The following is a 27250-nucleotide window of genomic DNA, read 5'->3' as shown; positions in this document are numbered from 1 at the left end:
ATGGTCCTTATGAAGAGATGCTCATCTGGCTATATACCGACTATGGTAACGCTTTACTTGAAGGGGTGTGCATAACACTGATAAACAGGAGGTTTTATGCATGTTAATGACAATTGTCATTAAGTGTCATTCGCTCAATTATGTCATTTATAATGCAAAGATGACATTGTTTGAGATGTCTTTGTTATGACAACTTGACATAAACCAATACATCATAACCTGTCATAAATATGTCATAAACATGACATAGCAGATTAATCCTCAAACTTAAGAAACTACTTCACTTTTGGGGTTAACATTACATTATATTTCTGACCACTTTTTTTTTTTTCCAGTGGTACAAATTGAATTTGTCATTAAAATGTCATTAAGTGTTAATACTGTCAAATTATTTTATAACTAATTCTGGAATACTGGGGGAAAAAAAGTGGTCAGAAATATATTCATGACAGTTATAATGGACAGCCAATGCCAAAACCAACCACATGACAGTTTAATGTAAGTTTAACCCATAAAGCTAAGTAGTTTCTTAAGTTTGATAATTAATCTGCTATGTCATGTTTATGACACATTTATGACAGGTTATGATGTATTGGTTTATGTCAAGTTGTCATGACAAAGACATCTCAAACAATGTCATATTTGCATAAAAAAATGGAATAATTGAGCGTAATAATTAATGACAGTTGTCATAAACATGCATAAAACCTCCTTCATGTTCATGACGTGTCATGTCAGTCTTATGCACACCCCTTCAAGTAAAGTGTTACCAAGACGATTAATTTGCAAATTTATATCTACAGCTACTGTTCTCTGATATACCTCTGATCCATACTACAGACACTTCAACTGAAGAACATTTCATTTATGTACAAAATCAGTTTCAGATTACACAGATTCATGTTTGAGACAGACATCTGGTGGTAAAATGAATGTGAGGAATGTAACAATCAGGTTCAGAAAGTAAAAAAACCCATTAATTTTCTCAAACTGATATTAAGTTTAAAACATCTACCAAGTGTTGTTAAGTGATGAAATATGCTTCTGTAGAAGCCATAAGGTTGATAAATAAAGGGATAGTTCACCCAAAATGAAAATTCTGTCATGATTTACTCACCGTCAAGTTGTTCCAAACCTGTATGAATTTATTTATTTTGCTGAACACAAAAGAAGATATTTTGAAGAACATTGGGTTACCAAACAGTTGATGAGCCCCATTGACTCCCATAGTATTTTCGCCATACTATGACAGTCAATGGGGTACATTAACTGTTTGGTTACCCATATTTTTTCTAAATATCTTCTTTTGTGTTCAGCAGAAGAAATTCGTAGGATTGAAACAACTTGAGGGTGAGTAAATCATGACAGAATTTTCATTTTGGGTGAACTATCCCTTTATTTATCAATCTTTTGGGTGAACTATGCCTTTAAAGTCAGCATGAAACAGAAGGTGTGATAATCTATGCTATAACAGCTTCACGAACAAGAACAAAATGTTGGGCAAGACTTGACTTGACTTGTCCCGCTGCCCTCTTTAAGATCTGCAAGTGCACGGGAGGGAAAGTTATTTTTATTAAAAAATTTGAGGGCACATGAATTAAAAAAAAGAATGTGCACCAATAAATCATTTATAATAAACACTGCAACATTCCATTAAAAAAAAATCCATTCCATTTGATTCCATTTTGATTTCCATGGTGACAGAACTAAACTAGCCTACCCATAATCCTGAATAAAAGATCAACCAATAAGAGAACCTGGTGTTACCATGACAAAAAAAATGATGAATTTAATTGACAAAAACATATTGTCAAATGCTTAGTGGTCATAAAAATAGTTTTTGCTTTTTTATATAGTAAATTGCATCATTATTGCATTGCATCATTATCCAATAAATTCATCAAACTGCGACTGCTAGCCTGACATTTCCATGGTAATATATCCCAAAGAGAAAGTGAAACGACAAAAAGAATATTAAAAGAATAAAATTCTACATTAAATTCAAATTGTATTTATTTATTTATGTTGCATGTGTATCTCACTCCCATCAGTGACTCTGCGCTCAACTGCTCTGAACCGCCGCTCGGGGTTTGATCATTACGCCTGCTCGTCTTGTTTTCATGAAATGAACGGAGGTAAGAGCAACTAGCTGTCCACTGCACGGCTCTGTCACTACAAGGTGAGACGCGCTTCATTTTCATTTGCATGTCATTTTCCAGTATAAATCGCAGAGCAGTTATAAACCCATTGATTGGTGTTAAAGATGCGGATCACGACTGATGTTATCACAGGCCTGATGCTAATGCGCGAGCCAGCTGCGTCTGTGATGACATCATCAGGCTTTAACATTAAACCGCACATAAACACATTCCTGATAATGCTTTCACATGCATAATTCTTAAAGAAACTCCGCGGTAATTCATGTAAGTCATACTGCCTGTACCGCGACGATGCCTGAAAATGAAACCAATGAATCATCAAACCGAAAATGAGAGGTAAGTAATGTTATCAGATATGACATATACGTGTCTGCAGATTAACTGACATCTTGAAGAGCTTCAAAAGGTTTCTTATAATAGCCAAATGGCGGTTTGTCATGGTAATCTGCGGCTGTCAGAGCTGGGGGGGTTGTGGTGTGTCGTATTTTAACACGTCTGAAGCATAATTGACAGTTAATGATTGTAATTCAGGGTATTATATGAGGCAAGAATGATGTGCATGACGTTTTGTACACAGCCACTCCCCTTCATAAGCTGGGAACAGTGAGTGAGAACAGTGAGATCTCATAAACATCTGTTGGTTTCAGGAAATCATTTGACCCTGGTGATGCTCTCAGCACAGATCACATGCAGCAGCCAACGCCATCACTTGCTAATGTTAAAGTCACCATGAAATCAAAATTGACTCTTCTTTGTTTTTTTTTGTTTTTATGAAATATTTCAGTATTATAAATGATGTATCTGTGCACATAATATTCATGTTCCTAATAATCAAAATAACTTCCCATCCCTCTTGCAGCAACATCTCTCTTCTCTGATGATGTGTTTACTGACGCGAGGGCGGGACAGCCTGTCACTCACATGACATGACATCACAGCAATAGCAAGCCACACTGATCCAACCATCCAGTGAATTCCCAACTGACAAAATCAAGTCCCGCCCTACGTTTTCTTTCTTTCTCGGTTTCACCCGGATATACGTCAAGCATAAGTAAGGAAGAAGAGACTATCGCAACTTCGGTTTCTTGTCGACTTTAACAGTTGGGGTTCAGGCTTGCAGTAAAAACATACTTTTTTTGTGTGCGCTGAATTCTTAGAAATAATGTTTACCTTTGCAGTCCCCACCCACACACAGTCATGCTGAAATGCATCAAAGTCTGACCTATTTCAGCATTCAGGTGTGAGCGCTTGTTTAGTGAGAAAGACTAGCTGCACTAAGTTCTGTGGAAATGCTCTGGGCCAACAGAAATGGAGAGAAAAACCCCACAATTTTTTTTCTTTATTATGTCATTTCAAACTTGTTTGACACAGAAGAACGTATTGTGTAGAATGTTGGTAAATCGTATTTCGCCACTAGTTTCCATCTCTTTCAAATTACTGTAGTTATGGCGTGAACGCAGCAGAAGCTCGTTGTTTTAGTTCAGGAGGAACTGTAAAAGGTGGCTGCTGTTTCGGTTGCGGTGTTCAGTGACTGGCGTCTGTCTAATTCTGCATAGCACGAAACGCGCCGATGACGTGTGTCATGAGGTGCGCAGAGGTATGAAAATACATACACATAGACAGGCAGGTTGGACATCCTTTTTTTCTGATTTTCAATTACTTTTTGCTTCAAATCAAAGTGTGTCATGTTGTGATTTACCTCGTTGCTGGTTTGTGTGGTTCACTGCTTATAATGAAGACTTTTTAAGAAATCTTATGAGGAAAATGAGTACTTCTGGAACCAAGGCCATTATGAACTCATGCCATGTTTGTTTTCTAGTTGCCGTCTCAGCTCATAGGCCTTAAACAAACTTATTTGTCAGGCCGTGAACAAATGGTGTATTATAATTAATCTGAGCAAGCATTCAAGGAGAGATTTAGTTCTGAGGCCTTATTAACCCACAATAACAGATGGATGCACTCATCCAAACTGCTACTCGAGAGGTAGCCTTCTGCATGTGACAATTGCTTCTTATTTTATCAGATTCTGTTTCAAATCCCTCTTCGCTTCTTTCACGCAAGCTTCTGCAGTCACAGATAAGATCTCACTGCTACAGCACACTGTTTCGGTTCAGGCTATGTGAGAATGTGATAACAGCCTGACATTGGGCCGTCATATAGACTTGACCTACATTTTTCCAACATATTGGTATACCGCACGCGCACAGATGGCCCAAGATAATTTGACTGCTGTAGATGGCCCAAGATAATTTGACTGCTGTGGGCTGTATAACGCTAAAGATACGGACTTGTTCAACTTTCACTGTTTAGGTAGTTTTCAGTTTTCTCATATTTGCCCCTGTGTTTCTCTCTTACTGGAGCAGTTGGAAAGCCCATGTGTTACCCATAAGTCATGTGATCTCTAACATAATCCAACTTAAAGGCGTAGTTACCTCAAAAATTCAAATTCTGCCATTTACTAATATACAAGTCGTTCCAAATTTTCTTTCTTGTGCAGAACATGACAAAAGACATTTTTCAAAATGATTAATCTGAGTGAAAAGTCAATGGGGTCCAAATCTTTATTACCTTTTAATTCTTCATTTTTTTATTTATTTTTTATATTTGCAAACCTTGTTTACACTTGGTATGTGAAAACGACCTAAACACTAATTGTGGTCGGTCTGAGTGAATCCAATTTGATTTCTGTTTATATGACCTCTAAATGTTGTGAGTATAATGTCTTCAGAGTATAGCCTAATTGTTGTTTTTGCTGTGACATAACCAAAAATGCTGATATATATGTCAGAAGAGCATTTTTAGCAAATATTTAGTAAGTATTCAGTCTCATCCACTGACCAGTTTCACAAGACATGAGAAATGAATAAAAATGCATAATTCGTATGACATAAAACGTATGTAAACACGCAAATCATGGCGCTGCGCGTCTACAGGCATGTTTGAATCTGATTGAGAAAATAGTCCGATTCAAGCATTTACACCATCGAAATTTCAGTCAGATCGATTGAGGTGTTTAACACAAAGGCTTTTCAGTCAGATTGAGCTATCAATCTGATTATAAATGGATTATTTAGGTGCATATGAGAGTAATGTGGAGTGGATTGCATTGTTGGTAGCTAAAATGAAAATGGTTGATTCATTCGACCCAAACTTCTCTCTTGAAGGAGAGGATAACCTCCTGTCCAGCCCTGCAACGTCATGGACGCCTGTGCACGGATCAGAGGGGTCCCGTTAAAGAGCCGTGCCACTATGAAGAAAGAGGTATGTTGTCTACTGTTTTTCTGCTCAAACATTTGTTGCATGAATTTTTTTGAATCTCCTGTAATTTCTAACAAGCTTTATGTTGGTTTGAGCAGACCATCCGCGAGGGCTCAAACCTGTGCCTAAAGAGCCTGTTGAAACACAAGAAGGAGCTGTGCAATGTGGTAGTGGAGCTGCATAATAAAGAACCACAGTTTTTATCAGAAGTAAGGGTCACACACTGCCATGCATTTCAGACTTCCGTATATGCATGTTTTTATATGTATGCTTGTGGAATCAGTGTCACAGTTAAAGGGATAGCTCACCCAAAAGTGAAAATTCTGTCATCATTTATTCACCCTACAAACTCTTAAGACTTTCGCTCATCTTTGAAACACAGATGAAGATATTTTGATGAAATCTGAGAGCTTTCTGAAACCTAAGACTAATCCATATGAATTGAGCAGTTTAGTTTACATTTTCCAAATGAGACATGATCGCTTTATATGATGAACAGATTGAGTCTAGGCTTTTATTCACATATAAACATTCATCAACACACACACATCAAATATGGTAAACGGAAGCTTAAACATGCTTGTTTGACGTTCAGAAACCATTGAGGTTCGTTCTCGTGTTACGCAACATGTTTGAGTTTCCTCAAGAACCAATGAGGTTTGGTCTTGTGCAAGTTTCGGTTGAGCTTCTGTTTATGTTTGCTGATTGTTTATATGTGAATAAAAGCCTAAATTCAGTCTGTTCATCATATAAAGTGATTGTGTCTCTTCAGAAAATTTGAACTAAACAGATATTGATTATTTTATGGATAATGGACATATGGATTAGTTTTATAATCTCTTTTCGAACTGAAACTGTGAACTAACCCTTTAGGAATATTCTGGGTTAAAGGAGAACTCCGGTCAATTTTAACATTGAGCTCATTTTTTTGTACATTTGGAGTGCTGTCAATACAGAGAACAACGACAAAAATCGGTGTTGCCTACACCGAGTTATTCTATTTTTAAAATTTGCACCCTGTTGACTTCAATGGGGCAAGTACTAAACCTGCTTTTAGCCTCTTAACATCCTTGATGTGTCATTACAAGTGCACAGAAAATGTGAGTGATTCCTTCTGAGTGAACACGAGTGAGTCTGACTGCAGTAGATGTGAAAGAAATGTATAAAAATGATGTTATTTAAGCCAGCGCAAATACCTTTGTTTACATCCTGTTTTTCGGTTGAAGTCCAAAGTAGTCGATTGCAGAGTTCACACGCATAGGTTTAATACCTATGATCACGCGCGTGAACTCGGCAATCGACTACTTTGGACTTCAACCGAAAAACAGGATGTAAACAAAGGTATTTGCGCTGGCTTAAATAACATCATTTTTATACATTTCTTTCACATCTACTGCAGTCAGACTCACTCGTGTTCACTCAGAAGGAATCACTCACATTTTCTGTGCACTTGTAATGACACATCAAGGATGTTAAGAGGCTAAAAGCAGGTTTAGTACTTGCCCCATTGAAGTCAACAGGGTGCAAATTTTAAAAATAGAATAACTCTGTGTAGGCAACACCGATTTTTGTCGTTGTTCTCTGTATTGACAGCACTCCAAATGTACAAAAAAATGAGCTCAATGTTAAAATTGACCGGAGTTCTCCTTTAAGTACTAGATAAGCTAAATCTTGTCCCCCTTTTTCTTTTTCTTTTTTTTTTTTCTTAAATTGAGAGAAATTTAGTTAAGCTTATTTGTACGACTTTCATCAAGCTTATCCGTAAACGTTAAACATTTCAGTATTATAGTTGCAAGATGGAAGCATAATGTGTTAACATATTAGTGTGAAATAAAATCACATACTAATGTCTTCACATTTCTTGGTTTTAAATCCTTCAAAAATGGCCACACTTACTTCCATTGTAATTGCCCCACCATAACCTTGATTCTTGCTTTGTCGATGAACTGAACTTATTGAACCCCCAATATTCCTTTGATTAAATAATGCATACAAGATCTGTCAGTTTAAATGTTGTGTGACCTCTTTTTGAGCTGAGTGATTTTGAAAGCCTCCATGACAAAAGATATTGGCGATAAGATAGCGTTTAGAGGCAACTGGGACAGTGCAGACTGTTGCATCTCACCTCATTATATACATGAGCGCATCTCACGAGGCTTGAGAGGATCATCAAATTAAAAAAAAGAAAAGAAATTGCAGTTGCAGTGCAGCTCGTTTCCTTTATGTTGAGGTAAATGAAATTGAGTCACTTATAATGTGCATTTGAAAAAGCAACACGTGCCAAACAAACAATGAGAATAATGAGAAGCCTTTACAAACCTGCTCTTGTCCAACAAAGGAGAACTTTTAGAGTGTTTACGGTGACCGGAAGGGGACATAAGCTGTGTTCGAAATCAACCCCTTTACCCTCATTCACTATTCCCTACATTACTCCACTAATATAGTCCACTTGAGGGAGTGAATGAAAACAAGGGAGTGAATTCGGACACTGAGTGCGCCGGAAGGGTTGCCGCTTTTACATTTACATTTATGCATTTGGCAGACGCTTTTATCCAAAGGGACTTGCATTGCATTTCAAGGTACACGTATACATTCTTATCTTATCAGTGCCCTATTTAAGGGGGATTTTTAATTCCCACGTCTTGCCAGAAGATGGCTGAATCATCCATCCATCCATTTTGCAAACCACTGGTCCAATGTGGCTAGAGCGTAAAATCAAACAGTTATAAATTCCTTTTTACTTGATTATTAAATTGTTTAATTAAGATGTATACATTTCCATGACAGAGCTCAAGATAAATCTTTTCATGATTACTGAAGCTACCAGTTTGCTAAGTTTCAAGTGATTATTTAAACAGCAAGCACAAACTATGCAAAAGCGGCAACCCTTCCGGTACACTTAGTGTCTTAATTCACTCACTCGTTTTCATTCACTCCTTCAAGTGGACTATATTAGTGGAGTAATGTAGCGAATAGTAAATGAGGGTATAGGGGTGAATGAAATGGACATTTCAATATATGCTTGTAAACAAAAAATAGGAAAGAAATACATTTGAAGTAAATGTATGCAATCCATAAGTTTTTCTCCAGTGTACAGTAGTTTTTTTTTTTTTTTTCTTAGTAGTAGTGTTTCCTGACAAAAATTAAGAAATTACCTTCACAGATTTTTATCATCATAATTTAATATTTTATAATAAAACCTTAGACCTTTCTTTTGGTTTATAGTTATAGGCTCCCCGCATGTTAACAGGTCGGCTTGCACTTGCAATTTTCTGTAAAATACAATGATAATTTTATCATCATGCATTTACTGCAGCCATGATCAATAGAAAATGTAAACAAGCATTAATTACAGTCAGTAAGGTTAATGTGCATAAAAAAGAAACATGTTTGAACTGAAGGGAATTGACTTAATTTAACACAAAGTCAGCATGTATTGCACCTGCTTTTTTAACACTTAATGGAATCTATTAGGTATCATAATATAAATTGGATTGGCATGATTGTTTCCTCTTCTCTTTCATAGGTACATTACGTATGCTTACCTAGTCATGCTGAGGGGGAGGATTTCACCCTACAGGTCAGTGCTTTTTGTGCTGCTTACGCGAACGTTCAAAAGTTTGGGGTAAAAAAACATATTTTTTAAAGAAATTAATACTTATATTTAACAAGGATACATTAATTTGACCCATTTATAATGTTACAAATGATTTCTATTTCATATAAATTTTCTTATTTTGAACTTTCTATTCAACAAAGAATCCTGACAAAAATGTATCAAAGTTTTAAGAAAAGCAGCATACCAGTTTTTAACATTGATAATAATAATAAATGTTTCTTGAGCAGCAAATCAGCATTTTGGAATGATTTCTGAAGGATTACAGTTTGTGACAGTGAAGACTGGAGTAATTATGCTGAAAATGTAGCTTTGCATCACAGGGATAAATTACATTTTTAAATGTATTCAAATAGAAAATAGTTATTTTAAATTGTATGCAGCCTTGATGAGCATAAGAGACTTCTTTCAAAAACATAAAAAAAAGTTGTACTAACCCCAATATTTTTTTTGTACTAAACTTAAGCTCCCTTAAAAAGAGGGGTTTACTTTTTTTATTTTTATTTTTTATTATTTAATTTCTTTGTAAAGAATAGAGTATCTCAGCAAAGCGCACAAAATAGATGCAACATTCGTTGATGGATCCTAAAGTCATGTATTCTTTGATGCCCACAGGCTCTGACGTCCCTCTCCACTGAGATGATGGAGTTGCTTAGATCACTACATGTGCATACCCTTAAAGATGAAGAGATTCTGCTCCTCAAAGACCCTAAAAGACCCTTTGAGAGGAAAGACAGTATTTCTCAGGTTTGATTTTTGTATATTATGCTTGAGTATTTGACAGTATGTTTATGTTTTGTTTGAGGCGTGTGTTTGCTGCTGTCTTTATTTTGATATCAGGTGTCCTTCAATGTTTTGTCTTGTAAATTTGTGATGTTGTTTTGTGTGAAATTGGGTCTAAACAGAACTAACCTTGTGGAAGGCAGCCATGGTATTAAGTTTTGTACTCTGAACATTTCATCAAACCACAAATGTTTTTCAGACATAACAAGGGATTGCATGTTTTGAAGTGCCGTGAGAAGTCAAAATATCACAACTTCTCAAGAAATTATGTCAGTTCAGGGATTGACAGTTTGCAGCCTGAATTATGTTTATCTTCCAATTAACATTAAGTTTATCATAACAATTTATCTTGATGATGTATATAAGATATGATATAGCATTTGATTGATTCATTTTATTTTTTTATTCATTCATTTTCTTTAAAAAATGTAATCGTTGTTCTTTATTCTTTCACCCTCAGGGCTGTTCAAGGGCCTTGTGTATATTGAGACATGGCCCCACTCCTCAGTTTAGTGTTTGCACCATGCTGGGATTGTTGGCTCGATACACAGCTGGGATAAGGTATGCCATGGAGTTACAGGTTCTGCAGAGAGGCACTTCAGAAGCATGTCAAGCTGAGGATGACGACACCAATCAGTCTGTCTCTTCTATCGAGGAGGACTTTGTTACTGCTTTTGAACATCTTGAAGAGGAGCATACAGGTAATTAAAAGCAGAACTAGCAGCTGTTCACAAGGATTTTGAAAACCTGTTACTGGTCACTAGCTATCTATGCTTCTCATTCAATATAGCTAAACTATTTTTGTTTTTAAATGCACCACTGTTCAAAAGTTTTGGGTCAGTAAGATGTTTTTAAAGAAATTAAGACTTTTATTTAGCAAGGATGCACTAAATTGATCAAAAGGGATAGTAAAGATATTTATAATTTATTATTTCTATTTGTTTTAATGCTGTTCCTTTGGGAAAAAAAGTTTTTAACATTGATAAGAATATTTCAGAATGTATCAAATGTATTTAAGAATTTCTATTTTGTCAAGTTGAAATGCTTTATATAATAATTAAAATGTTAATGATTGTGATATTGACCTTGTGTTGCCATGTAAATAGCCATAATGCATAACATGACGTTAAATACATAATAAACAAACAAACATTGATAATGATTCTTGAGAACCAAATCAAAATGATTTCTGAAGGATCATGTGACTGAAAAATTATACAATAAAAAACATTTATTGTAAATTTGCAATATGTCACAATATTAATCCTTTTACTGTAATGCAGCCTCGGTGAGCATTTAAAAGACTTCTTTTAAAAAAACTAACAGCCACAAACTTTTGAATGATAGTGTAAATAAATAAAACAAAATAAGCTTTTATTTAAACCCTTTTTAAAACAGGACTTTAACCTTAGATTATCAAGGAACCTTAATTGAAATTGAAATATTTAAATAATTGCCTATGTTAATAATGATTCTGTTCTTACGAACTGTTCTCTGATCTTGCAGGTGCCCATAGTCAGAGGAACCAAAGGGATGTGGCATCCCAGACAGTCCCTTACACTCATTTAAAAGACTTAAGTGGATCTCGTATTATTATAAGTTCCATACCCAGGAAGTCAGTGCACAAGGGAAAGACTGCTGCAGAAGTGTCAGAAACTGTCCTGAAGTCAACAGCGTGGCCTGAAATTTCAGAGATCTCGTATGAACTTAGCAGTCTGTCAAAGGGACGTGTTACCTCCACATCCCTCACCGAGTCAGATGATTCAGACTGCTCAAGTCCCAGTCCTATTATATTCCTGGATGAAGTTGGATATCAAAAGAGTCTTAAAGCAAAACTTGACATTCCCAAGATCCCCATTCTAAAGGATGGAGTAGAAGACTCTGACTCAGAAGTCAGTGAATTTTTCGACAGCTTTGATCAGTTTGATGAACTAGACCAGTCTTCTGATTCCAACATCAAGGTCCTTAAACAGCATCCCCTCCCTGGTCAAACAGAGAAGTATGTTGATCACTCTGGATGTAAATTTGTATCAAGGGGGTGCTCGACCACAGCAATGAATCCTCACAAGTTTGATCATAGGACTCTTCCAGCCAATGTCAAGAAACCAACTCCACTTAAACCAGGATCACCGTACAGTATTCACTCTGAATTACCAGATTCCCCACGGCCAGCGAGGACTCCCTGCGAGGAAAGTGGGCCGCTCTTCAGTCCAGTTCGTTCATCTGCATTTAGCCCACTGGGAGAAGGAGGGTCCTTAGAGTATTTTTGGAAGGCAGATGTTGATGGCTCAGAATTACGTAAACCACAGGACCTTTGCTCACTGTACAAAACGTACGCAGATTTTGCCAACAACCTGTCAAAAGAAATCCTTGGATCGGTCTGTGGGTACTCCTCCCCTGTTGATTTTAACATTAATAAGAACTTGAGCTGTGTGTGTCATAAGGAGTTCAAAAACACTAATGGGCATCTAATGAAGCTTTCAGACATCCAGGAGACAGTCACCATCACTAAATCCCAATCACAGTCTCTTAAGGATGGGATTCAGAGGTTTGCTACAGACTTAGTCGAAATGAGCCTTGGAAGTGCCTTAAGGGACTTGCAGAAAGGTGTTTCCTCCTGTACCACCACACTTTGCCATTTGGCTGCAAGGCTGACATCTTCAGTATTTCAAATGGCCTTTCATGAGATAGGAATGCGCCATGCATACGTGTTAAAAGAGCGTGCCGTAAACGGTCTAGCCGGTTTCCTAGTAGGGGAAGCCGTTTCTGGAGCCCTTAAAGAGTTTCTGTTTGTGAAAAAGCAGATTTTCAACAACACTGTCACACGATTTGCTGCCGATCTTGCTGAGGAATTAGTGTTTGAAGGAATAATGGAGGTTTGCCAGTTTTCACATCCCTCTACGTTACTCACACCAGGTGACTGGTCGTTTGACGAAGAGGAGGAAGTGGTTTCATCCTATGCCTCTGATCTGTCGGAGTCCGTTCTCCAAGAGGCTTTTATAGAGCTCTCACAAGCTGACGTGACATTCACTACCCAGGCAGCTATCAGTGTGTCAGTAGACAATATTTGCTACGTGAGTGCTGAAGATAGTTCTCTCATTACAAAAACCTGCAGTGCCCAAACAAGCTATCTTGGATCTCAGGCTGTCACAGAGGCTACAAATCAAGAGCCGGATGGTTGTACAGTGAAGAAAGCCTTGTATTGTGTGTCTGGTATCGCCAGTTGTGTTCCAGTTCCTGTGGCTGGCAATGTCATATCCCATGTACACAACTCAGACGAACCTTCTCAGTATAAATCCAGTATTGGTCACGTGTGTCAGACCAGCCCTAAAAGAACCATTTGTTGCCAAGTGGAAGTAACATCATCAGCCTCAGATACGTCTGCAGCATCTCAGACTGATTCATCGCCAGGTCCTGCAAGAATCCAGGATTCAGCCAGTGGTGAGGAAAATGTTGACAGCATGTCTGTTGAAAGTGATTCTGGCAAGCCCTCGATTGGAAAAACTTTTCAAAACTTCTCTGGGAATATGGTGGACACTATAGTAGGTGAGGCATTCGATCTAATGAATTCTTCGACAAAAGTAAAGAAGAAAGTAGAGGACTGTGCAGACTTTTTGAGCAAAACAATCACAGCTCGCATATCCACTCCAAGCCAAGGAATTGTTAAATCACATGTGTCGACTCAGAGAGGTTCAAAGGGCTCTAGTGACCCATCCTCCAGAAGTGCATGTCCAGTCTCCAAGCTCACCCCAGAGGTCCGTTCTGTCGTGAGAAGGGACACACTGGAAGTGCCCAGTTTTGAAGTTGGCTCCTGTGGTGGTAGAAAAGTAGGTGCAGAGGATTTTTCAAGCAGCAACTCTGGAACAAAATCAGTTGAAATCCCTAGCACTCCACCCTCAAGTCCTCAGCAGCCATCAGGTGAGCACAGTGAGAAACAGATCAGACAGTTCTCGAAGAAGCTCAAAGGTACGCTTGCAAAAGAATTTTCTCCTGCGACTCCTCCGCCCACCCCTTATTACCCGCCTGCCACCGACACAAAAGAAGCTGGTTCAGTTTCAGACAAGGCCGATTTCATGCTGAAACTCATTAGGTCTCTCTCTGAAGAAGCTGGCAGCAATGAAGACGAGGAGGAGACCCAGAAAGATGGTCCACACACTAGAAACTGCCAGTCAGAGCTGAGTCCCAACGTCAGGAGCAGAATGTTTGAGAGGAGTGCGCTCCATTATGCAGAGCGTTTAGCGTGCCACATTGTTTCCATGGCAACTGAGATGGACACGCTAAGCCTTGGAGATGTGAAGAAGGCTGAGGGTGACGAGAGCAAAGGCAGTGTTGCCTTGCATAGCGCACAGTTTTCTGAACAGACTTTGAATTCTTTGTGGACATATGCTGGAGAAGTGGCTGGAGAAGTCATCAACGATGTCAAGAGGATGATGAGTTCAACCCACTGTCGTCACAAAACGATAAAAAGAGGATCTGTAAACTCTACTGACAAGTGTCAGAGTGGAGATGGCCTTTCAGGAAATATGACTTGTCAATGGTCTGGTGACGTCCAAGCAAGTGGGATGTCATCAGATTATCCAAGTTGCGAAAGTGTCACTGACGAATATGCAGGATACCTCATTAAGGTGCTCAAGAAAGAGGGAGGCAACCGAGAGCTGATATTGGATCAGTATGCCACTCGTTTGGCATATCGATCTATTAAATCTGGCCTGGCTCATGCGGCACGAAAAATAAAGCAGAGGTATCCTTTGAGGCTACACTCCTCTAGGCGTTTACACAGTGATCATAGTCCTGATGTTTCTCAAAGTCCCATATCCAAGTCATCCCACACTGCACTTTCTGATGGAAAAGATGGATCCTCTTGTGAATCTCTGCCATGTGCTTGTCAAGATGGTCAAGACATTAGCAGTAACGAATATGTAGAACTTGTGAACTTTGCGGAATCTCTTGCCTACAACATCACATGTGATGTTACGAGAAAGCTGAGAATGTCTTCAGTTAGACTGCCTAAATCGCTGACTGATTCTTGCCTCTACAGGAAGTCCAGTGTCGGGGACGTGCCCGAAAATACTTTTTCATGCTCTCTTTTAACGTACGCAGAAACTAACAGGCTGTATCATAGTACGAGCAGCTTAAATGATAGCAAAAGCAACAACAGTGTCATGCAAGTGATTGAACACTATGCCAGGAAAATTGTTGATGACACATTGGAAATGACACTGGGGCCGGCATGTGTTCAGGCTGCTGGGGACAGGAGGGCACTTGAACCTAATTCCTTCACAGAAAAGCTGGCTGAGGCATATCAAGCCTGCCGATACTGCCAAGGTCGAGAATGCCTGTTTTGCAGTAGAGATGGTCGTCGTGGTTTCCAGGGATTGAAAATCAGAAGGCAACAAGAATCTGATTCAGTGGCTGGACTGGAAATTCCTAGAATTCACATTGATTTGGAAAAGAGAGCTGCTTTTGCTGAAGAAATGGTGTCCAGTGTCATTGAGAAAGCCAAAAAGGAGCTGAGCTGCACCAGCTTGAATGCAGACAGTGGAATTGGTCATGATGGCGCAAGCTTTGCAGAAAGTCTGACCACAGAGATTATGACGTCCGCATTGTCCAACGTCTGCCAAACCGTCAATCTTGGGTAAAGTGACACAGTTTTCACAGGGTCATACATCCAGTCTATCAATTAAAATTGCTCATCCATGGATTTCCTAGATTTTGAAACTTTTTTTCGTTGTATTTCCTCATCATGATTGATGACTTACTGTGTTGCAGTACTCCTAGAAGGGATGGCGTCAATGTGACGGAGTCAACAGTGAGTCAGCAGCTTAGTTTGAGTGTTGGTGATGACAGTCTTGGTAGTTGGTCCAATCTGAGTTTTGAAGAAGACCACCCAGATGAGAGCAGCAGCTTTCACCATCTAAGTGACAGGTGAACAAGTCCCTCCACACTTACAAGCTTACAAAGCATTAAATGAAGCATTGCTACTCGACTAATACCACACTCAAGTTCAAAGCACTTTCTTTTCTTGAGCACCTTTCACAAGCATGTGGCTCTAATCATTGTGAAAATAAAGGTCTGGTGAATTAACAGTGGAAGGACTGCCTTTGTAGTGACCTGACTATTGCAAACCCTCAATGCAATATGTAGAGGAGAGATCTGTGTTTGAAAAGCTCAGACTGAATTAGTGAGGTAATGTCAATGTCAGGCACTCTTAAGTTGTATAGTAGTCTTTAAGTGTGTTTTTAAAAACATTTGTAGTCATGATTGGTTTTCAGCTGAGATAATTTGACTGTATTCACGTTTTAGTTTGAGTTTAGGTTGTGGACTAGAAGAACCAACTGTATGACTCATCATTGCTAAAGAACATTTATTGTTCTCTTTATTTATTTTATACACAAACCATTTTATAATTTATTTGACGCCAGAGTTGCTGATTATCTCACCATTTTCCAAAATTGCTGAGAAACACCTAGTGCCTTGTCCAGATGAGCATTTAGGGATATTGTTTTACATTCTCAGAAAAACTTTAAATGTCTTTGGCTTCAAAACATGACGACTGACTCACACTGTCTTGTCTTTCAAAGGCAAGCATTGTTGAGTATTGTTTTTGGCTGCAGTGTCTCAATGGAAGCAATTTCTATCAACATTTTAATATCTCCCAAGCAACTGAAAGTTAGAATGTATGAGCAGTTTTTGTTTTGGACATCCCAAGACACCATGAAGGTATCAAAATATTTGTGAAAGGTGTGGTTGTCAGCTCGAGGCAGTGTTTCTTGAGTAACTTAGAAACTCCATAAATTCTCAGTGTGTTCAAATATAGATGATAGTTAACAGTTTTCTTTTTTTAGTTTCATGTCCTCAAGTACTGTATTAATCAGTTAATTTTTACAAAACATGGTTAGGGTCTAGTATTTCTATCATTAATTGTCTCATGACTGAGTATTAATGAGTATGACTGTTAAACAGATGTTTTTATAGAATTTCTGCATTCAGAGTTAATTTAAATGAATCAGTTTAAAGGTGGGATCAGTAGTTTTTGAAAAACACCTTTGGTCAATGTTGATATTTGAAATCACCATAACAAACACGCCCCTACCCCAAAAAGATCTCGCCCCTAATTTGATAGCTCCACCCCACACTTACGTACACGACCGTAACCCAGGCAACGACTATGTCTGTGCTGTGTGCACTGAGCGCTCACTCCTCCCCATCATTAGTAGACACACCCCTTACTCCTGATTGGTTACAGGTGTGTTTTCGTAGTCGGTCCGACAACCATTTTCAAAAGTGCTTTTCAAAAACTACTGATCCCACTTTTAAGCTGTGAATCAGTTTCAGTGAATTAAGTTCAAATCTTGTCATCGCATCTCTGCAGGGCAGCAAGTTCTTTCAGTCAAATGCCTTGATTATATGTACAGTTCTACTAGAGCTGCATGATTCTGGATAAATTGAGAATCACAATTTTTTTGTTTAAAATGGAGTTCATGATTCTGAATAGACAAATAAATCAAATTTACTAGAGGTTCTGATAAAATGCTAATTTCTGCAGTCGATTTAAAAATATATATTTAATTAATTAAAAAAAAAAAACAGTTTGAATGAATGGTTCAGTGACTTATAAAGACTTGTTTCATTACTGGGTGAATCAGCATTTCTGAACAAATCTCTTGAGAGAATGATTACACCTACAGGTGTAACGATGTAATTGATACAATCTCTATTTGAAGCGTCAAGAATCATTCAAAAGGTGAATTACTCTATTTTGATCGCTACCGTAGACATCAGTTTTTATATCCGAACTGTAAACTTTAATCCCATCCCAGTACTTATGTGATAATTTGAATTATTGTGGTTGAAAAGACTGTTTCTGAAGATGTTTCATACCTATATATGACAACTGCTCTCTCTAGGTCAGCGGCAGCACTAGCACAGATTTGAATATTCACTGTGATCGTACTTGTCAAAGGTTTAATAGACATAGGGCGAATCGTTGTCATTTGGGAATGAGATTGCGTGGGTGATTGAATCGATAATGCAAATTTTTTTTTTTTTTTTTTAATTTTTTTTTTTACGATTAATCGTGCAGCTCTAAGTTCTACTATGTTTTATGTCTAGCATGAAACATTTTGAAACTAATGGGTATGATTGGTGTTTGGTTGAAAATATGGTTCTTCTGAATAAAAAATAAATAAAACCACCTTTTAAACCAAAAAGCAAATAAATTAATATCAACTTAAATATCAAATATCTTATCAGAAATATCATAAAGCTCCAGGTAGGTTTTCTAGTTTTGCATAGAAATTATTTTGTAGCTTTTCTTCTTTTTCTCTCCCCCAGCAGTAATGGAAACAGCAGTAGCTGGAGCAGTCTGGGTTTAGAAGGCGAGGTTTATGAAGAACATTTGTCCTTCTCTCCATCAGACAGGTTGGTCTATGGAAAGAGGTGTAGCATAGACAGCGTGTACGGCTGTAATTACTGCATGATGTCATGCAGCTTTTTATCAGCAAGCGCTGATGAAGCGCTGACAAGTTTCTAACATTACCTATTAGAAACAAAACTTCCCTTTGTTGTTCTCCATCCTGTTTTTGGAATTAGTCAATTGAATCTTTGTGTTGTGTTGTGTAGGAAGTGTTTGGGTTGGGTCATTGACTTCATAAGTGTTTTGTGATGTATTTGCTGAAGAATGATCTATCTGTTCTTACTGCATGCTTCCTGTTAGAGTGAAAAAAGGATGTCCCAGTCCCCAATTCTCATTAGAGTTCAGGTCCACAACATGAATCATGTGCATTTAAGCACAAAGTGACTCACTCCATACAAAAGAAACTGAGATCACTTTATAATTAATAACATCATACACGGGAAAAATATATGAAAAGCAGATCTGAAAAAGAAACAAATTCCCCTGCATTTACAACCAGAAATGGATATTGTGTCATGATTGTTTACTACTAGTAAAAAAAAAAAGAGCCATTTAAAAAATGCTCACCCAAATTATAATATATTGCTGATTTATCTGACAATATTGCAAGTTATCATTTGTAAAAGTTTATACTCTATAAGGATTCCTTAGGTTTTTTCATTTTTTTTCAGGCCTTGGAGACATTTAATATTCACTATATGTTTGCAGTGATTTTGCTGGTGATATAAAATATATCACAATGCAATTTTTGTTTGGCTATTACAATTTCTAAAGACCTGTGAGTATGAGTACATTGAAATAGATTTAAAAGAATGTTAAGGCAATCTCTCATTTAATAATATAACAGTATAGAGTACAGTTACAGTTTTGGGTCTGTAAGATTTTTTCATGTTTTTGAAAGAAGTCTCTTATGCTCACCAGGGCTGCATTTTTATGTGATTAAAATACAGTAAAAACAGTAATATTCTGAAAGATTATTACAATTTAAAAAGTATTTTCTACTTTAATATATTTTCAAATATAATTGATCCAGTTTTCAGTGTCACGTGATCCTTCAGAAATCATTCTAATATGATGATTTGCTGCTTAAATAACATTTCTGATTATTATCAGTGTTGAAAACAGATGTGCTGATAAATATTTTTGTGGAAACTGTGATGCATACCTTCATAAGCCATTGTAATATTTATTCTTGCTCATTTCATTTAAACTTGTGCTAGAAAATGTTTACCCAAATCAGAGCTGGACAACAAATATTTATGATATACTGCTGATTTATTTGCCAACATTAAATTAAGCAATATTTTGTGAAATATAGGTAGAAAAGGTGGTCTTGGTCTAGAAAAGTCTAAAAAATATTGAGAATTTTTTTTTGCTATAATGCCCCACCCAAATCAGTTTTTAAGTCAAAGGCATCAAGAAAAACATCTTTAAAATACTATTGCGTCAATATCCCTTAGCATGGGCAAGTCATGAATGTGCCATAAATTGTAGCTGAAACTGTAGTGGAGCTGGTTTATATGAGAAATGGGAATGCTGGGAGCCTCTGTCACTCTCTCTTGCATGTGGTTTGTGTTGTCGTTCCCTTTAGTCTGTCAGTAACACTCTCTTACACCTGTAATATTTTTCAACTTACAGTGACTGCGCTGAAGAGAAGGAAGCTGAGGCCAAAGAGGATTCAGGCGGTAAATGAAAACTATATCTCTTCTTTGTATTTTCCTCCAACCCTAGTGTTTATTCTGTGGTCTGATGTTAAACCTCAACTGTTAAACTAATTTCAACCCTTATTTTGCTGCCACTCATCTAAAGTGGTCTTGCTTGGCCGAGCACCTTCGGTGTGCCCCTGTCAAAGCCACAAGACTATTTATCCTCGCTCCTAGTTGTCTAACTGTCAGACCGGCTCCATGTGGGTCAACAGATGAGCTCAAGCAGAGTTCTGTGTCTGGCCTAGTTAGCAGAGAGAGCGTGGGAAACTGGTTTGCTGAAGTAGACTAATTGCTGTGATGATTTTTGTGTATGCATGAGCTGAATGTGTGTGGTTTGTATGTGCAGGAGCAGTGCGAGCGGAGCGGGATCATGGGCAGGCAGAAAGAGCTCTGCTGGTGGTCAGTACCGATGTCCAGGGGGGGACTGTGGACCCCCAGCTGACGGCTGTGCTCCAGTGGATCGCCGCCTCTATCGCTGATCTGTCTTTAATGCAGCTCAGCCATTTCTCAGGCCAGGAGCTCCTCCAGGTGAGAACACTTCAGCTGTGTCAGGTCAAATCCGATTATTTGTGTACCCAATCTAAATTATTAGCTCTTTTCTTTTCCTGAAAATCTGCATTGGTGTCTGTGGCAATGACTTTGCTTTGGTAGGCATACGACTAAAACAGCAACAGCAATGTGGATGGGTTTTCAATAAAGATGTTGTCTTATTTACAACATGTCAATACTGCGCTAGACTACTTCATCTTCTGAGGCAGTGGCAGAAATGTAGGATGCCAGTATGCGCAGCTTTATTCTGTGCTGTCGTCTCCGCCAGTCTCAAAACAAATAACATCTGACATGTTTGTTTTATGTGGCGTGAGAAAGTGACATAAACCACGCGAAATCCAATTATAGCGGTCAAACTGAATTTGTATAGGATTTCAAACCACATATGTAGACATGAATGTTGCTCAATGAAGATTTGTAAAAATTGCATTCCAAGTGATTTTTTTTGTTTGTTGCCATTCACATTTGTTAAATTTTGATAGGACTCCAATCAGATATGCACAACTTCGGATGTGAACTGACAGGAATGAGGTTTTAGGCTTAAAAAATAATGTTTCGCATTATTTTTTAAATGTGGCCAAAATCGGATTTGAGCGTGAACAGGTCACGATCCTGAACTACCCCTGTATGTGCAAAAGAACAATAACAAAGACACATACAGCACGCTGTCATACGGAAGTAAACACGGCATTTACGCGTTCATTTGTAAGGCGATAAGCTGTGGAAGCCAGTGAATTTGTGTGCAGGCGATATAGAGGATCAGGTGAAAGAGAGCAAAGTTTTTCTTGTACAGTTTTTCCCTTTAGTTTTGCTTGTATAGAGCTGTCACCGTAATACTTATGAGTATAACAGCTTACCGACCCTCCACTGACTAACTTCACTGCCATCTTCCATAATCACTGAGTGACCAAAGAACTACCAACATGTACGTTCTTTGGAGTGACTCCCATCAGTGCAGAATTCTGACGAATAATGATCGTCAGAGTGAATTCCAGTATGACTGTTCAGACTGAGGTCGCATTGCAAAACATCTGACCTGTATCTTAATTAGGACCACATATGGACCAAATTAGAATTGCAAATATCAGATTCCATGCGGTTTGTGCTGTTCACTGTTATTCTGAATCGCATATGAGGAAATAAAATTGGATTTGGGCCATACCTGCATTCTGAATGTAGCCTAAGTATTATCAATTAATTGTTGACTGTTTACTTAAAGGTGCATTGCGCAACATTTCATGTTAAAAATACCCGTTTTTCTAACCCATACATGCTTAAACAATTGCCTGATGGGCTGAATGAGCCCTTCTCTGATCACTGCGATTGCCTCTATAATCCTGTACAGTAAAATAAATAAGAGGGATTCGGGTCGGAATTTGAGACTGGGCGTGACGTCATGCGCGTTCAGTTGCAGTGTTGCAGTTTCGCTTGTCGCCAGAGGGGGCATAGTTCTGCAAAAACTCAGAGACTTGCGCAATGCACCTTTAAAGGACAAGTTCGGTATTTTACACTTAAAGCCCTGTTTACAGATCGTTTCTGATGAAATAGAACGGTTAAGATTAAAATGTGGACACATGCTGCTGTCCCGAGAATTTTAGGTTTATTTCGCTTTCCCCCCCACTTACACAATGGCAGCCTATGGGCACTGGAACAATCCTTCATAAAACGCATTAAACTTTCGTTTACAACGACGTGAAACTCACCGAGTGGTCAGGGGTGTTCACTGATATGCTCACACAAAAATCACTGCAAAATATGCTTTCCAACAGGTGTTTTACCATTCGTTGTAAAACTGTGGACCTATTTTTCCAAACGTCTCACACCCGTAGATTCTTCCGTTGAGAGCTTGAATAATAAACACTCCAGCCCAATTGGTGGCGATAATGCACCTTTGCCAATTGCAAGCAAACCACTGGCATTTAATTGAATACACAGAAGAAGCAGAAGAAGAAGCGGCGGAGTAATACCGTACCGCACACAGCCCATCCAATTCAAGTCAATGGAGTTGGACAAAAACTACGATAAAACCTGTTGGAAAGCATCTTTTGCAGCGATTTTTGTGTGAGCATATCAGTGAACACCCCTGACCACTCGGTGAGTTTCACGTCTTTGTAATCGAAAGTTTAATGCGTTTTAGGAAGGATTGTTCCAGTGCCCATAGGCTGCCATTCTGTAGGTGGGGGGGAGAAGCGAAATAAACCTAAAATTCTCGGGACAGCAGCATGTGTCCACATTTTAATCTTAACCGTTCTATTTCATCAGAAACGATCTGTAAACAGGGCTTTAAGTGTAAAATACCGAACTTGTCCTTTAAGCCCAATTCCATAAGGCAGGGTTCACCAATCTCGGTCCTGGAGGGCCGCTGTCCTGCAGAGTTTAGCTCCAACCAGCTCCAACACACCTGTTTGAAAGTTTCTAGTATGCCTAGTGAGACCTTGATTAGCTGGTTCAGGTGTGTTTAATTGGGGTTGGAGCTAAACTCTGCAGGACAGCGGCCCTCCAGGACCAAGATTGGTGAACCCTGCCATAAGGTGTCCTTTGGTTTCTTTAATTTTATTGAGGCCTTGGAGATATATTTAATACTCACTATTTGCAGTGATTTTGCTGGCGATATAAAATTAAGCAACACTGTATATCACAGTGTGCTTTGTCATTAGTTTTATGAGCTCTTTTTGTCTCATAACTTGAGTATGAGTACATTGATATAGATTTAATAGCATTTTAATACCATCTCTTGTTTAATGTAACATTACCGTTATAGTTTGGGGTCGGTAAGGTTTTTTTAATTTATTTGAATTGTTTTTGACGCGCACTCAGGCTTATTAAAATACAGGAATATTGTGAAATATTATTACAATTTAAAATAAATATTTTCATTTTAATACATTTACATTTTTTTAATTTATTCCTGTGATTGCAAAGCTGTATTTTCAGCATCAATACTCCAGTCTTCAGTGTCACATGATCCTTCAGAAATCATTCTAATGCTGCTTGCTGCTCAAGAAGCATGTTGAAAACAGTTGTGCTGCTTAATGTTTTTGTGGAAACTGATCATTTTTTTCCCAGATTGTTTGATAAATCGAATGTTCAAAAGAACAGAATTTATTGGAAATGGAAATCTTTTGTAGCATTATAGATCAATTTAAAGCTGAATACAAGTATTCATTTCGTTTCGAAGACGAATCGTACTGGCACCAAACTTTTAAACGGTAGTGCATTAGTTTATAAAATAATAAAATATAATTGGCTGATTTCACAAAATTGAAACTTTAAATGTTGGTACATTTATTTGAAAAAGATCTTTCTTTAAAATATTTTATGCCACACAGGGACTGATACAAATTGTTGAATAAATATTAAAAATTCCAACAGTTTGAGAGTAAATACATATCCAGAGTGTCATATTACATTACATTACAGCTCTATCAACCAACTCCATCAGTATCTATCAGGATGTTTCCTGTCCAAAAGTTTAGCTTCATTTCATGTGTGTTTTTCTCTGGCTCTAGCTGCCGGCCGTGGCCCAGAGGCTGAAGGAGAGAGAGTTCAGGGTCGCCGACCTCCTGCAGGCTCTGCTGAGATACTTTGAAGAGTGTCGCACCGAGGAAGAGCCCGAGGCTGGAGACACAAGGCGTGGCCACAAGAGCCTCTTCCAGTGGCTCCTAGAACAAGCGTAAATCACCATCACGCACTGACACCTGTCAGCTATTAAATATGAAGTTTCCTGTCGCTTTACAGTGATCTGCAATTTATCTGCCAAACTTAGAGGCATAGCCAGTGGAATGTGTTCGTGTTGTGTATTGCTTGTGCACCAGTGGCCACCCAGGGGGCGCCATACTGAAGTATACAAACAACTGAAATAATCTAAGAGCCGTTCGTTCAAGTGTGTGTTTTGCATGCCGTCACTTGCTTTCATCTCTCTTTTTATTGGCACGTTGTTTTCTTTAAGATTAGACTGCATATCACACATTTGGCGCACTGTCAGTGAGTTTTGCTTTCACACCTTGCCACAACACAAAAGACTGATGGGTTTTATGAGTTGGTTTGTTGTAAGGGAATCCCCATGGCTGCAGGAAAGCTTATGTCATCTCCATACCTCTCCTTTACGGTGATGTTTGCACTTGTCGAAGGAACCAGCCATGCAATCCAGCAGCGCTCCGGGTCACCGGAAGGTATTCCATGACACAGAACTCAAAAGTGAATCACAGTCAGAGGTAATTATGATAATTACCTCAAATTATATTTATCCAGTTTAGCACATTTTTGGCAACACTTACCAGTCATAACACTTTAAAAATATCGTTCCATTGGCAATTAGACACTAGATAGTTGCTGTTGAATAAATCCATCAATATGTAGTCATTTTTACATTCCCCTGTTGTGACTCAGACATTTTTCCAGTCATTATTTCTGAATGATAAAAGTCCTTTAGCTATGTACATTCATAATAGGTCAAAATGAATCGGTATACCTGTAAATATGCTTTTCTTTAAGTTTAAAATTGAAATGAATTGTTTACACCAGAGGCTGCAATTAGACTCCACATGATCATAAAGATCATTAAAGAGTGGAGGGGTTTGTGTTGCCAACTTACAGAAAAACACAAATATACTTTTAAGCCTACTTTTAAAAAGCTGCTAAACATGTAAACCCCCTTTTGCCAAAAGAGGAAACTCGCAGTAAGGTTCTTTTAAAACTATTGAACGTTCTCTACAGGGGACTTTTCTCTAATTTCCTCCTGGCATTGTACACTCAGTGAAGGTTACTGTGACGCACTGGTAGTGCATTGCTAAATGAGGACGCCTCTGCAGTGAGTATATCTGAACTAGTCACCACCTCTACAGTCTCCTCTACGTGGACCTTCTTTACTCACTGCCTGCCCTTTAGTGTGCACTACACCGAATATTGCACTTTACTGAGGAATGGTCAGACAGGCCTTTCCCTATATCTTTGTTTAGACCTCAAAAAACAATCTTTATTACTGCAATGCATAGTTACTGCAAGCTAGTCGGTGTTTGTCACGTGTAACTTATTAAGCCTCAAGGGACCTGTATGAAAAGTATTTGCACTCTGCAGTTTTGTGCTTCAAGGAAAACTACTAATTTTCTACTCACTCATGTCAGTCTAAATCTGTATGTTGGTTTTTTTTGTTGTTTTTTTGGAACACATTCATTTTGGTAGAATCTTAACAAAGCCATTCCCACATAACAGTAATTCCTAGTGACTACGACTGCCAAGCTCCAAAAAGGGAAAAGAAAGAGAAGTAGTCCATACAACTTGCAAGCAGTATTCTTAATATTAAAGTCTTCGTACTAAAGTCTTCTTTATTAAATTTTAAATGATCTAACCCACATTTGCGTCCAAGATTTAAATAATTATGTATTATGTTCAGTTATTAAACAATCACAAGATCATTTTTGAATATATGAAATATAGATGAGCTTTGAAAAAGTGAAGTGGCATTCTTCAAAAATTCTGCTTTTGCGTTCCACTGAAAAATAAAAGCATATGGATTTGTAACGGAGCCCCGCACATGACATGCAGGAATAAAATATGTATATTGTGGCCACAAATTAACAATTCGTTCCCATGATTTACTAATACGTCAGCACATTTTACTAATTCGCTCCCTTGTTTTTTAGTAAATCGCACGCACAATATAATAATTTGTTCCTTTGATTTACTAAATCGTGGCCACAAACTTGTTCCCTTGTTTTAGTTGATTCCAAACGAAGGAAAAAATTACTTCAATGTGGCCATGAATTAATAAAACGAGGGAACAAATTACGCTAATAAATCGTGGGAATTAGTTTTTTTTATTTATGGCCATGGTTTAACTAAAACAAAAAACGAATTCTTAATTCGTGGCCACGATATATCTATTTTTGTCCGGATGTCATGTGCGGGGCTCTGTAGTTTGGAACAATAATGCGTGCGAGTAAATAATGACAGAAATTTGGTTAACCTGGTCCTTTTAGTTTTATTGACATGATCCTGCACGTCTTGCTCAGATACTGTTACAGTGTGACTTGATGATAAGAGAAACAATATGAAGGCAATCAGAGTTGTTGAGATCGTTGTATCTTGTGATTTCTTTGCCCTGTAACATGCATGATGCGCTTTCAGCCAATGCTTCATGTACTTCTCTTTACGTGTGCATGATGCTGATTCATTATCTTGTGCATGGTTTCAATCTGGCTGACACCATATATGCTCACACTACCTACTACAATGAAAAAGAAAAAAAAAAGCATTTCTGTATTCATGCTGTTATAACTTCAGCGCTGCCAAATATATTTGGATCTGCACTTACGCGGTATTTGTTCACATTCTTTTGAAATGTTTTTAAAAAACCTGCCATACACTGTTGAGTTGGACATTTTCATATGATAGCAGTATCACTTAAACCATAATGTGGGAGAGGCAAAATAAGTTTAATACTGTATACGAACATTGAAGCTTGAGTAGATTTAAAAAAAAAAAAAAAAAAAAAAGTTGGCACAAGTATGCCGTTGGCCATCAGCGCTGCCTCATTATTAGTGGGATTGTACATGCATCCGTGTTCTTGCAGTAATTGTAAACATTAGTGCTGTAGATGTTCTGCCCTTGTGTTCTTATTCACCTTATTTTTGTGTACATTCCTATCGTTCACAAATGATCTATAGCTATTTTGTTAAGTAAGGCTACATGTATAATGCAAAGTACACGCCATACTAAACAGATGAATATTTTGTTACTTGTGCAGTGTTTATCCATTCTATCT

The 27250-nt window shown here is 38.0% G+C and overlaps 1 protein-coding gene across 4 annotated transcripts; it reads left to right on the top strand.

The window, feature by feature from the left end:
* The first annotated feature begins 2075 nt into the window (after positions 1 to 2075).
* Positions 2076 to 27250, top strand: akap11 (A kinase (PRKA) anchor protein 11). Of its 4 annotated transcripts, none has more exons than XM_079881671.1 (12): positions 2076 to 2179; positions 5324 to 5420; positions 5516 to 5626; positions 8944 to 8997; positions 9649 to 9780; positions 10277 to 10517; positions 11323 to 15451; positions 15586 to 15741; positions 18154 to 18237; positions 19871 to 19917; positions 20285 to 20466; positions 23997 to 27250. In XM_079881671.1, exons 2-12 carry the CDS (start codon positions 5358 to 5360, stop codon positions 24162 to 24164), a joined length of 5367 nt encoding a protein of 1788 aa, XP_079737797.1. In that variant the 5' UTR covers positions 2076 to 2179; positions 5324 to 5357; the 3' UTR covers positions 24165 to 27250. The 4 variants fall into 4 exon arrangements, with proteins under 4 accessions (XP_079737797.1, XP_079737795.1, XP_079737798.1 ...); XM_079881669.1 differs by having other exon boundaries at positions 2082 to 2179; positions 18151 to 18237; XM_079881670.1 differs by having other exon boundaries at positions 2156 to 2495; positions 18151 to 18237.

The sequence above is a fragment of the Squalius cephalus genome (assembly GCF_949319135.1).
Source record: "Squalius cephalus genome assembly, chromosome: 9".
Taxonomy (NCBI): Eukaryota; Metazoa; Chordata; class Actinopteri; order Cypriniformes; family Leuciscidae; genus Squalius; species Squalius cephalus.
The sequence above is the reverse complement of the archived record's forward strand: the minus strand, read 5'-3'. Positions and strand labels throughout refer to the sequence as shown.